Source organism: Danio aesculapii, chromosome 7 (assembly GCF_903798145.1).
Source record: "Danio aesculapii chromosome 7, fDanAes4.1, whole genome shotgun sequence".
Lineage (NCBI taxonomy): Eukaryota > Metazoa > Chordata > Actinopteri > Cypriniformes > Danionidae > Danio > Danio aesculapii.
Genome location: NC_079441.1, coordinates 11,394,171 through 11,408,634, shown reverse-complemented (window position 1 = coordinate 11,408,634; position 14,464 = coordinate 11,394,171). Strand labels below are relative to the sequence as shown.

Here is a 14,464-nt window from a genome sequence, read left to right as displayed (position 1 = left end):
AATTGGTTATTTGTAGTTAATTATTACATTCAAATGTAATAAAGACTATTAATAAAAATAATATAAAAAATTATATATATATATATATATATATATATATATATATATATATATATGTTTTAATAAATTAATATTAATTATTATATTAATAATTATTATAATCAAAATGTATTGCATTTGTATGTAGTTATATATGTATATACACAATAACGTATAATAATCAATATTATATTTGTAATTAAAAATTACATAATATATTATTATATGCAATCATTGATTACACACACACACACACACACACACACACACACACACGAATAATTATGAATTAAATTTATAATAATATAATAATAATTATTGATTAATAAGTTATGATATTTTATAATTATATTAGATGTAATATTTATAATACTAATAATGCATATACAATGTAAAAATTATAAATAAAAAAACTTTAATGCAACAATAATAAAAATACACAAATGAATGTGGAAATAATAGCAGAATTATTGTTATAAATATAAACCAATTTGCTTGTAATTTTGCATTACTGTGACAAAATTGAATTGTTATTAATTTAATTAATTATCACAATTGTACGGCTTCTAAAAATTCATTTTCTTCATGATATCTTTGCAAATATTTATTCAAAAAATATGATTTATTATAGGTTTGGGACTTTGGGATGAAATATGACCCAGATATTTCTGTGTGAGATTCAGCCAATTCTACTCTAAATCCATTGTGTATCAGCATGTAATTAAGGCTAGTGTTACCCTGCAGTTACTACGCACCTCTAATATGGGACTGCAACATTTAAAAATAACTAAAAGGAGGCAAATTTGTCACGTGGCCTCTTCTCATATTGTTTGAACACAATCTTGGATATCTGTAAAGAATAAATATTTTTCAACAAACAAAAAAAGACGCATCCCACTCCACGTTCCATGCACGTGTGCTATTTACAGCTCCAAACTACACACTTCCCCATAAAGCCAGCCAACCAAACACAACACACAGCGCACGGCCTGTAAAGCAATGCTCAAGACAAGCCAATCTGAACTCAGACTATGAAAACAATTCAGACAGAAATCAAAATGGAAAAATGAAAAACCGACTAGCATCTCCAGCTAAAGCGTGGAGACCTGAAATACATTTCCGTGCCGCGTTGACAATCAACTCTTACAGACTGCAATACTGACGTAGGAGTTTTATTTGAATATTCTACCTTTTTTATTTCAGTAAAATTAACTTAAAGTCTAAATAATAAGAAAAGATCCAGATGCCACGTTAAAAAAAAAGAGAGAGGATGCGACATGGCGGTGATGGCGACGGCAGAGCATGTTCAGCTCAGTCTTCAATGTATTCCCACAAGTCTTTCTCATAGCCCTCGTGAACGTGCTGGAGCAGCACCCGCCGCCGACTCTCACAGTATCTACACACCAGAGGAGAAACGCACAACAGTTTCGGGTCAGAAGCGCTCAACACTTTTCCCAACAGCTATATAGAGTTAAAAATCAGAATTATTAGCCCCCCTGTATATTTTGTTTCCCTAATTTCTGTTTAATGGAAAGATGATTTCCCCCCCACACACTATTCTAAACATAATAATTTCAATAACTCATTTCTAATCGCTGATTTCTTTTATTATTGCCACGATTACAGTACGTCATATTGTCAAGATACTAGTATTCAGCTTAAAGTGACATTTAAAGGCTTAACTAGGGTAATTAGGCAAGTCATTGTATAATGATGGTTTGTTCAGTAGACTAGTGTTTCCCAACCCTGTTCCTGAAGGCACACCAACAGTACACATTTTCAACCTCTCCCTAATCAAACACACCTGAATCAACTCATCAGAAGATTAGAAGAGACTCCAAAACCTGAAGTTAATGGGTCAGATGAGGGAGACATTCAAAATATGTACTGTTGGTGTGCCTCCAGGAACAGGGTTGGGAAACACTGCAGTAGACAACCAAAAAAATATTGCTTAAGGGAGCTGATATTATTGACCTTTAAATGGTTTAAAAAAAATTAAAACTGCTTTTATTCTAGCTGAAATAACACAAATAAAACTTTCTCCAGAAGAAAAAAATATTACAGGACATACTGTGAAAAATTTGGGAAATATTTGACAAAAGAAAATTCACATGAGGGCTAATAACTGTGATCTCTGCGTTTTGTTAAATGGTTAGTTCACACACAAATTTAAATCCTGTCATTCACCCTCATGTGGTTCCAAACCCCTGAGATCTTTGCTCATCTTCAGAAACACAAATGAAGATATTTTAGATGAAATCCTGGAGCTCTTTTATCCTCCATAGACAGACATGGTCCCAAGATGTTCAAAGTCCAGAAAAGGAACCAAAACGTTGCCAAAACACTCCACTTCATTTAAAAGTATAATGAATAAATGTAATTGAATTTTGGGGGGAACTATCCCTTTAAGTACAGCAGAAATGCCATAAACCATTTTCTGAAAAAAGGGAAAAATTAAAGAGACAATATTTTTGGAAAAGATCAACACAATCACTCGATGCAACTTAAATCACAAAGTTACTTAAAATATAATGCAATCAACCTCAAGGTAACAAAGCACTTCAAGTGTGCCTGATTTTCAGAAAAATACAATAAACAGTAACTTTAACCGCTTCCGTTTACAGTATTTTCAGTTTAGCTTAACTGCATCATTCTCACTGAAGTCCAGAAACATTTCACACATTGCCGAAAATTCTGTGGACTATTTGCATTATATAAAATGGGATATATAGTTAAATAAATGTTCAAATTCTGCTGTTGCATGCGGTTTGACTATTAGAGTGTTTTGTGTTCTCTGACAGATGCACAACACTGACTAAAGTTTACAAACACCTCATGTAATGCATTGTAACAGATGTTGAAGTCAACAAGCATGTGTTTATATTACATAAACCGGTCTAAAACTTATTTGCGTTACATTTTCTACATTTTATAATACACAGAAGAAATTGAAGATCTCTCAAGTCAAAGCATGAACATGTTTTACAATATTTACCTATATTATATGAATATAGTATGTCAGTCATACAAGCAAGGGTCATCTTTTAAAGGGATAGTTCCCCCCAAAACATAAAATCTCTTTTACTCTCACTCCACTCGTTCCAAACCTGTTTGAGTTTCTTTCTTCCGTTAACCACAAAACAAGATATTTAGAAGAATGCTGTAAACAGGTAACCATTGACTTCAATAGTATTTCAACATTTAAATATTGTCTTTTGTGTTCAACAGAAAAACATAAATAAAACTCCATTTAAAACCACATGAGGGTGTAAATTGTGAGTAAGTTTTCATTTTTGGGTGAACTATGCCTTATATATATATATATATATATTTATTAGAGGTTGCACCAACTAGTCGACTTTAATACCCTGCTGTGTCACACTGCGCACATTATGTGATTTGACCTGAACTACATGTCTGCTATACACACGAAGGTGGTTCACTGAATGAAACTGCCCTCGGATTAAAGTCATTTTTAAATATTAATTTTCTTATGTCAGCATCAAAGATTCATATAAACTTTGAATCCTCAAAGAGATGGCAGTTATATCGCTCCATGCAAATACCCAAGACCATATGCCAGCCAATCATGTTTATGCAACCCTGGAAAAGTAATGTTATTGGCTGTTGCCCTTTGCGAAGCGTAGACATGGACATATTTTGTGAAAGAACGATGAAGCGTACACAAACCATAAAGTGTGCAGCCGCCGGAGGTGTGACAAACTTCATAGAATGTAAACATGATCGCCGCTGAACACGGTGAAGATGTGCAGCGAGGAGATTTCTGATAACCAAGATGAGCCAGTAACTGTGAAAAATGCCCATCTTGATCAGGACTTTGAGCTGCTTTCCAACGTGGACGATAATAGCAGTAAAATATGTGTCTGAGCAGGACTCTGACAGTGTAAGGCCTTTGTCTTTTGTGAGTTGTTTTGTTATAAATAACTTCACTGTCTGTGCGCTGAGGACGTATACATTACTTCTACACTAAAAAATCTGTTATTGTTACATTCTTACTAGAATGTGCAGCGATCAATGTGTTGACTGCATTTATTTAGCAGTAAAATTAGCCCGGGTGCTAATGTTGCATTATTAACAAAATTAAAGTGTTGACAGTGCATTTGTTTTGCACTAAAACTAGTCATAGGTAATACTGTGTACAATATTTGTGTATTGTACATACATTTCCTGCAAATAAATGGCAAATTGTGGCATGTTGCAAAACATTTGTGTCTTGTGTTTTATTGATGACATCACCAGTGACTAGTCGACGTCGACTCGACTTTGATAACATAAAAGTCGACTTCCAAAAATCTAAAGTCGTTCAACCCCTAATAATATATGATTTAAAAGGTTTGGTGCTTGACAGATTGATTTAAAAAAAGCACATACAATTTCAAAACCTTAAAACTAAAATGAAAGCTGAAAATATAAATTTAGAAGCCAACCCCAACTATTAAAAGTATTATAACAGATACAGAAAACCATGCAATTTACACAAGCAGCAATCAACAACACAAACAATACAAACAGAATAAAAAACAGACACACAGACAAGGAAATTATGTTTTAGTACAATCTCACCTATACTTATCCTGAACTTTCTGTTTGATATCTTGCAAAGAATCCTGGGAGATATCTCTCTCTAGATAACCCGAGAGCACCTCTGTAGCGTTCTCCAAGTCAGCCTGATTGTTCTGAAACACACAAGAAATGCATTTAAAGTGACAATTCAGTTAAAAGGTTTAATTATGTCATCATTTATGCTTCCTCCACTTGTTTCAATCCTTTCTGAGTTATTTCTTCGCTTGAACACAAAAGTTGATATTTTGAAAAATGTTGGAAACCAGCACCCATTGACTTCAATAGTTAATTTCTTCCTTTAATGGATTAGAGATCTTCACAGGACCCACATGAGTTGGTCAGGTCTATATTTTAAATGGTCAGTTGGGTCCGGGTCGGGTCACAATGAATTGCATATAATATATCAGGTTTCTGTGTAATAGGACTGCACAATATATCATTTCAGCATCAATAATCGCAATGTGATCCTTCACAATAGTCACACTGCAGGATATGCAATGTTAAAATTGTACTATTTGTAACTTAAACAATGAATTTTATTAAATTATTTTTACAACGAAGACTACACAGTATAATTTTGCATTTGATCATTCAATTACTGCTCCTGAATACTATTAAACTCCTCGAAGAGCAATAAAACATTGTGTATTTCATTTGTATCTTTCTTTTTTGTATTTATTGATGCTTGTAGATTGTTTATTATAAATTATGCAAATCTAAAATGATAAATTATTTCAAAATGGAGATATTCAAGTCATCTGGTGAAATTGTATTCATGTCGCAATATATAAATGGCAGAACAGCAAAATATCGCAATGCTAGATTTTTTCAATATAGTGCAGCCCTAGTGTGTAATACCAGAGTCAATCGCCCTCGAAGAACATCCCATCTGCCAGTGCTCACTTTGTGTGCCTTTTGTAACTTGCAATTTATAAAATTAGAACGAGATGGAAGCAAAAATTAAGGTGGTTCAAACACACACACGCACGCACGCACACATGAACTCGGTTTCATTTCCCACTGTGGTGCTCATAAGGGGACTCTTAGGAATGTAATACAAATGCGCCAGTTGTTGGCTTGTTAACGGCAAGTGTAATTTAAACGGTGATATGTACAATGATCAGACATTTCAGCTTTTGGAACTCTTTTTCTGATATTTACTTCATTGAATAACAATAAATAAATAAATAAATAAATAAATAAATATCATTCTTCTGCCTAGCCAGCTAGGGAGAATCTGACAGCCCGGCAACAGAGTGGCGACGTCATGCACTCCATGGTTTCCCCTACATTCATTCTTCCATGGCGGGGCACCACACAAAAATTCACCCCACCACTACTACATTACTTCTCATTCAAAACATTCAGTCGTTGTTGTTTTTTTATAGTGTGATATAATCTCACCAAAACGTATTAAAGGGTAAGTGAATTACAGCACAACCTTTTCTGTAATCATAGTAGTGCTGTGCGTCATTTGTTTACCCTTTAAGGTGACATGGTGACTGACTGACTGACTGACTGACTAACAGGTGCGTGACGCTAGCAAACATGGCAAAGATTTCAGTTAAGATGAACACTGTTTCCGTTTTACTTTACTTCAGGACGCATTAATACTGGTCTATTGGAGAAATTCATAAATATTCCTAGCAAATCTAATGAATGTTGGAGACATACTTGTTACATAAACGCACTAAATCGCACTTCAGCAGCGTTTATTTGAGAGTGCGCAAGATAATCTGCACTTGAGCAGCGCAAGAAGTTTTGGGAAATCGGCGTGTAAGCAAAGAAATTCGCATGCTGTATTACATGAATGCGCTCTCAACTTGTAATACTGCGCTCACGACATTTGTTATTGAAATAATGCCACAGGCACCTGCAGAGTTGTTGTATGTGTTCGAATGTGTTTGAGTAAAATATATACAAATAAAATGGGGGGGTTGGATTTGGCACGAGTGAAATTGGACAAACTTAGTGGGGCGTGTGTCCTAAAAGTTTGAAAATCCCTGCACTAGACCACTTGCGAATGTCTGCGCCTCACTTTCCTTTTCACAAGCAAAAGAGGAGGCTTTTTTACTGCACTGAACATGCTGTTTTGAAAGACATATCTGAATTAAAGTTATATTCTTGCCAACAGAAAGTTATGTTTTTGTTAGCAGGAAGTTGCTAGGCAAAAGAGCCACACATATTTAAAGTTAGGGAAAAGTAGCAGACACTGAACTGCATGCATTCATTTTGACCATGATGGTAGTTCTAGGTAGAAAAAAATCAGAACTCTTTTGTGTTTTCTAATTGTAATAACATTTCAATACTAGAAGGAAATATACATATTTATATATTTAGTAAAAGTTAGGTAATTAAAAGATATGTGCAGGGCCCGATTAAGAGCATATTAGCTACAGCAATCCCGAGGGTCCCATTTATTTTATTTTATTTAAAAATGACAAAAGTTTTTTTCTTTTGCTATTATTATTATAAATTTGATAATTAATATTATTATCTAATTTTCAACTATTTGATTTAGATTTCATTATTATAAATGTTTTCCATTTTACTGAAGTATGTGTACAAGCATGCAAAATTAATAACAACTACAAATTTTAAACAGATTTGCAATACTTCCTAAAAGAGCGCTTTACATTAAACATTTTAAATAGGGTTATCTTTAAAAAGTTTAGTTTAAACTTTAGCAAAGCAAAAAATCCCTAAAATATGTTTAAAAGCCCTGCTTCTAAATTTCCCATTTGGTCTTAGATAAATCAATTACAGAAGGTTAGCATGTTTTTTTGTTTTTATTGCCAATGCGCCAATTTTTCATTACTCCAGATTATTACTGTCGTTTTTATAAAAGGGGAAATTTATTCATATAAAAGTTCTTTCTAACTGCTTCAGTTAGACTTAAACCATGTATTTTCTTGAGATAGATACAGCGCAGCAATGGGCATTTTGATAACTCGGTGTGTAGGATTTGGTCGCTTTTTAATAACGGATACTGTTTGAATTTCAGTGCACTTGGTTAGCCTACCTTTGACTGGACCGTTCTCAGGGTAGAGCTGAAATAAAGAACTGTGCTGGGAAAAAAACGGGACATCTGGTCACCCTTATAGGGGACTAAACAGGGCTATTCAAAACTCAGTTGGAGCTAAAGCAGCTCTGAGCCTTAGTTTAGCTGCGAGCCGAAAGAAATACAGTACTTTACATTATCAACATGCGAAAGCATAATGCAAACAGGCGTTTCACATTCACGCAAATGAATCGTTCAGCCAATCAAGAGCCCCCTCCTTCCGTGAGCCTGGGGTTTGAGCCCCACCTAGCCCTAATGTTAATCCAAAAAAACAGTCAAAATGACCTCCATGGTAGTTTTAGTGTTAAAGGTTAAAAAAAGATCTGAAATTAAAATATAGTTGAGATGTTAGTATCAGTATTGTTCGTTTTTAGGATATCTATAAGCTAGTGTGCTCCAAAACACTGACAAAATTAAAGTTTAGAGTCACTTCTGCCTAAATGGGTTTATTCACGTCACCTCACTTCAGTTTCTCATCAAATCATCTGACCAATCAAATGCTCTCTAGTATCTGACATGCCCCGCCCCCTTCAAGACGCTTCTCATTTGATGCGCTTGAGCTCAACCAGTCTCACTGGCAGAGTGATGATAAAGCGAAACGCTATTAAAAGGGGAGGAGCTATAATATGTCCCACCCTCTCTTCATGTTTCACTTGAGATGAAGTCAAACATTGAATAAAAATGCACATTTTAAAGCACTTCACGTCCTTCAAAAGCTTAAAAAAACGATCTTAAAACTTTAAAAAGAGGATTTCCCTGCTCACCTCGAAGATGATGGACTGGTTATTCTTTTTGAGGTAGAAGGCAAAGACGTAGGTGAACATGAGCGTGGAGCGGCACTGGCACAGCACGTCCACGGCCTTCTTCAGGAACTGCACCTCGATCCACGACATGTTGTGCTGCTGCATCTCCTCCATCTTCTGCTTGACCTGCGCGTACAGCTTGTGCTCGAAGCGCAGACTCTGCATGTGGTTCATGTAGCGGTTGCAGTAGAAGAGGTAGCGCTGAAGGGCTGCACGGGACCGCTGAAAAATGGAGACAACATCAGTGTACTAGCATTCATGTGGTTACCAGATCTATGCCACACCGCCACAAAAGTCATACTTTCCTGCTATTTTTAGCCTTCTTGACAAAACTAAAGCGACAAAGGTGACTAGAGATGTTAATTTCCTCAGATTACCATGATTGACAGATTCAGTGTTTACATAAAGGATCAATTAATGGATTAAATAAAGCAAGACGTGTGAACTGATATGACAGAATCTGATAACGATACTCAAATCAACCAATTGAAAATGTTTTTCTGCAAATAAAAAGCTAGTAGGATTGTAAAAAAAATCTGTAGGGATGCACCAATCCCGATACTTGGATCAAATATTGGATTGATACCGCATATTTTTGCTGGATCGGGTATCGGCCAGCCGGTATCGATCCAAATTCGATCTGATCAAAATTAAGATACAAATGATACCAAACGAAATTTGTTCCAAAAAGATCATTTTTCAGACAAAAACAGATGAACAATGAACACAACTGTTCGGGTGGATGATTTGCTTTGCTCCATGGAAAATAAAGATTTAATTAATGCTTCACTGTAATTGTTGTATCACAAACCTGTCATATATTTGCTACATGTTTAATACAAGTCATTATCTTATAGATTATGTCTTGTGCATTTGATTTTTTCTCTGTGCTGATGTGCTTTCATTTTCTCCATCTCACTCATGGCGAGTTTAGGTGAGGTAATGTTTATGAAGTTAAACTGGCCTTAGACTGTTTAGTTTAGTCTGCGTGAAACCTGCAGGAAAATATCAGGCTTTGCTCAAAGGCTGGTTATTTTACCACTGACTTGGGTCAATAGTTGGTGAGAAAAAAATCTTAGTATTTAAAAAAGGAAACATATGCTGGACTACAACAGATCAATGTCATAACGAATGCTCAAATTATGTAGCCTAGTATACAGCAGGCATCATGTTTTAAGTTAGATTGTGCCGTCTGTCATTTACAGTAGGACTATAGGTCTGTTAATTTTTACTATATATACACAGGTTATATATAAGTTTTTTACTAATAAATATAAGTTATATTATTTGATTTTATCACTAGAAAAAAAAAAAAGGCCACAATATTGGGATTAGATCTGTATCGGTCGATACTCAGAATTTTGGTATCGAGATGAGATCAGTTCCAAAGAAAGATATCAGTGCATCCCTAATAATCAGCGATTGTTCATTTTAAAGAACTTTTTAATTATTAATAATAATGTCCCCGCGATACGATATTATCCCAATAATTGTGTCATGATAAATATCATTGCCATTTGAAATATATTGTGATATTCTCCAATAAACTGCTATTTATTACCCTTTTTTCAAATTCAATTTTTAAAAAAGGAAAACTTTGGCATCATCGGTTTTAACTAAAGATAAACATTTCAGCTTGTTTATATCACTTCAGTTAAATTCAAGAACTCTTAAGACCTTATTTGAGACTCTTCATACATTTTAAAACCTTACTGTCCTTTTAGGTTGTAACTTGTAACATTAGCGACTTTTTAACTAGTAATTAACTAGCAGTATATTCAGTGATGGTAATATAAGCTTTCTGAACAAGCGAACCTTTTAACTCCATTGTATCAGATAAAGCTTTCCAAATCAGAGCTCAATGAGGTCCTCTGCTGGTTAAAGTGTGGGAAAGCGCTGTGTTGCAAGCAAATCGGAAGTGATGCAAACGTACGAAGATTCTATATACAATGCTAATTCACTCTCTTCCAGCAGGTTGAACAGTGGGAATAACAATGTTGCCTTGGTTACTGCAGTAAACAAATTAGCGTGATGAGAAATCTAGCAGGATCTTATCGATTCCATAAACTACACTATGCTGCACCATAATATTCGCAGATTAAATTCAGGCAAATTTTAGCATACAACTAGTAAATGTAAAATTTAATACCTTATTAAATAGCATTAAAGACTTTTTAAAGGTCCTATGAAATTAAAATACAGTATTTTAGATGTTAGTATCTGTATTGTTTGTTTTTAAAATATCTATAAGTTAGTGCACAGCAAAACATTGATAAAAGTCACGTTTAGAAGATATTAAACTGAAAAAAACATGTAAAGCTTGTAGTCTGTCACTTTCGCCTAAATGAATCAACGTTTTTTTTCACGTCTCCTCATACTTCAGTTTCTCATCAAAACTTGACCAATTAAATGCTCTCTAGTGTCTGGCATGCCCCGCCCCCTTTAAGACACCCTTGAGCGGAACCACTCTCACTGGCAGAGTGGTGATAAAAAGTTACGCTACCGGCTGCTTTTTTTTTTTTTTTTTTTAAAGTACATTGTGTCTCACCCTCTCTTCGTGTTTGGGTTGAGATTACACCAAACATTGAATAAAAATGCTAGTGGGGGGCCGTTAATCTATTCTCAAAGTTGGGTTGGGAGCTGGGTCTATTCTACGCAAGCTATGATGACTTTCACCTTGATATTTTAGCGTGGATGTATACCTGGCCGTACTGCACTCTAGGTGGCAAGAACGCATCATTGAACGTGTGTATTCCTACTGTGAAATTACCACATCAAATGCGACGTGCTAACATGGATGCAGTTCAATAGAGTGAATCTGATTAATGTTAGCTCCACATCTATCTATCAGGCACCTGTAGAGTTAATGCGTTTCTGTAAAACATTTACAAATAAAATGGAATGGGTGCTTTTTAAAATGAATGACTGTAAATGAAAGTCAAACCGGTGAGCCGTCTGGCAAAAAAAGTGCCCTTCTGAATCAAATCTGCAGGACACCCTTCTGGATATTTCACTTACTTCGAAGACACTACTGACTATGCTTACATGGTCATCTGTAATCTAGATATTGGCCTTAATTGACAATAATATAACGAAGGTGTTTACGTTAAGTGCTTTCATGTAAGAGTTTCCTGTAACATGGGTGACTTTAACTGCAGTTCGGCATTTTTACCTTCACTCATGAACATTTCATTCATGTCCCCGTGACAAACTGAGGTATTAGACGCAAATAAGGAGTAGGGACTGGTGAGAGTGTTATGGAAGAGTGTTAATAACGCACACCAAATGGAAAGAAAAAACCTCCGCATTTCGCAATGTGTGTGTGTGTGTGTGTGTGTGTGTGTGTGTGGTCCTTTACTGACAGCCCTGGGTGTGGATTTTTTTTTGGAAAATATGGCGAAAAGTCCTACATGACGGTAATAGTTTGATTGTGGCCTTAAATTTCTCTAAATAGACTGGTTAAGTTTTAATACTTATTAAGACCCCACAGACACCCTGTTAATTCTGCAGTGCATAATGGGACTGACAAATCATCTTTATTTATTTCACAACAAGAGACAGTGTAAATTAATCAACATTCCCGTAGATTCTACGGCCTAGAACAGAGGTGGGCAAACTCAGTCCTGGAGGGCCGGTGTCCTGCATAGTTTAGCTTCAACTCTAATCAAACACACCTGAACATGCTAATCAGTGTCTTCAAGATCACTAATTATCTATAAGCAGGTGTGTTTGATCAGAGTTGGAGCTAAACTGTGCAGGACACCTGCCCTCCAGGACCGAGTTTGCCCACCCCTGGCCTAGAACGTAAATGTAACCAAATAAGCCCTAAGACTAGATGGTCCTCCCTTAGCCAGATGTTTAAGGCCATACCAAAAAAAATACAAATTCAAAACTATAAACAATACTCAAATGAACAACAAAAAACAACCACAACAACAACAACAACAACAACATCAAATAGCCTAGTGTTCACTATGCTGATTATTAAGAAGCAATTTCTTAAAATTATATTTAAATGACTTAAGGCACACATCCTTTAACAGATCGTGGTATCAAATTCCACTAATGTGATGCCATAAAAGAAAAACAAGCTTTGAGATTTAAGAGTAGACTGAAATTACCTCCTGAGCATCTCTGGCTGCTTTTGCATCATCTTCGTTGTAGCGATTGCAGTTATACCTGGGAGAAACGGACATGTTTTTATAATGACCAAACAATATGAAAAGATGTGAGCGGTTATGAAGGGACTCACCAAGCTGAGCCGTGGGGCTCCCAGGGGCCGAGACAAACCCAGCAGAACTCTGCTTTACAATTCTGGTTTCGACACACCATGTGATTACAGCCGCCGTCTTTTTCAATGGTCACATGACATTTGGGACATTCCTAACAAAAACAGATATAGCCAGCTTAGGTTTATTGACACCTCGATTGAGCATGTATGCGGTGTGTCACTGATGACAGCTATAAATATACATCAAACATATTATTTATATGATATATATCAATGTTAGAAAAACGATGTTACAGACAGAAGTTTCAAAGTGAAAGTGAAACTTTGGGAAATACACAATACACATTTTACTCTTTGCTATATACGTCTATTTGTCATTGCTAGTCAAATGCATGTAAATCAATGTGTTTTGTTATGCAAATGGTTAGACCTGTTTAAAATGAAAATGAAATTCTTTTCCGCTTTGCTTTTTCCTCCTCGCATGTCACTTCACTTTCTATGTACACTACCTGACAAAAGTCTTATTTGTATAACTACAAATAATAACTTGACTTCTAGTTGATCATTTGTTATCAGAAGTGGCTTATATGAAAGGCAAAGGCCTCTAGATTACGCTTATTTTACCTAAATAAAATATGATCATGCCTTGATATTTAATTATTTCATTAGGACAGTAAGGTCTGACTTTACTTAGACAAACGTCTTGTCACTTAACAGAAATAATGTACAGTATAGAATATAAAGTCATGCTGCAGTGGGAAAAGAGTTAATATTGTGTCTGACTCCCATGAGCTGGGAGGACTGCATCCATACATCTCTGCAAAGACTCAAATAACTCATTAATAAAGTCATCTGGAATGGCAAAGAAAGCGTTCTTGCAGGACTCCCAGAGTTCATCTGTATTCTCTGGATTCATCTTCAATGCCTCGTCCATCTTTTTTTTCTTGTTATTTGAAAAATATTTTTTAAAGAATTACATTTTTTAGTGTTTTTAATAAATTTCTATTATTCACTATATTTACCGTTACATTAATTTTTTTTAATGTTGTAAGATTCCAGTACCTTGGTATTTGCTGCAATCCAGTTGGATGTTTCGCTGTCATCATCACACTTCTTTATCCACTTCCTCAACCACTTCAAGAGTAGAAACATTATATTATAAAAAAGAAAAACTCTCAACAAATCCAATGCAATAATAACATCGATAATTAAACTTAATATGAGTGCTTAATGCAGTAATTAGCTGCCTACATACCTTGCATTTAACAGGGTCATGCCAGTTCTCTCCACAATTAAAACTGGTAATTGATCATATAGAAACATATTAAAGAGAAAAAAAAGAGAGAAAGTTTTGTATTTATTGCCATATCAGCTTCTCTGGCTATTTCATGGCAAACCAAGATCAAATTTATTACATTTATGACACAATATAACATTTTATAAATATCACTTTTCTATAATAGTAATACATTCTAACAATAAAAAGACATCAGCGGCAATAAAAAAATACATAAGATAAATATATATGTAAAGTAGTTTAAGGTTTACTTTTGATAAAAATTGCACCATTTTTGAAGGATTCACATTTAAAAACACACATTAAAAGAGAATTCTCACCCTCCTGTCATTTTAAAGCCCTGTAATGTTTTTTTAAACAGAATCAATCAAGACAGAAAAGGATGTGCCGCAGGAAAAAAAAAAAAAACTACGATCATCAATCACATATTTAATGATTAAAGGGATTGT

General features: G+C 35.0%; 1 protein-coding gene across 1 annotated transcript in view; it reads right to left on the bottom strand.

The window, feature by feature from the left end:
• Nucleotides 1–1,195: 1,195 nt before the first annotated feature.
• Nucleotides 1,196–14,464, bottom strand: part of arih1l (ariadne homolog, ubiquitin-conjugating enzyme E2 binding protein, 1 like) — a 23,442-nt gene continuing 10,173 nt past the window's right edge. The window contains exons 8-14 of the mRNA XM_056461039.1: nt 13,974–14,016; nt 13,781–13,852; nt 12,740–12,870; nt 12,609–12,666; nt 8,449–8,709; nt 4,624–4,736; nt 1,196–1,435 (exon numbers count right to left, since the gene is read on the bottom strand). Of these exons, the coding sequence (XP_056317014.1) occupies nt 1,351–1,435; nt 4,624–4,736; nt 8,449–8,709; nt 12,609–12,666; nt 12,740–12,870; nt 13,781–13,852; nt 13,974–14,016 (763 nt within the window). The 3' untranslated portion in view covers nt 1,196–1,350. The remainder of the gene's footprint in view (nt 1,436–4,623; nt 4,737–8,448; nt 8,710–12,608; nt 12,667–12,739; nt 12,871–13,780; nt 13,853–13,973; nt 14,017–14,464) is intronic.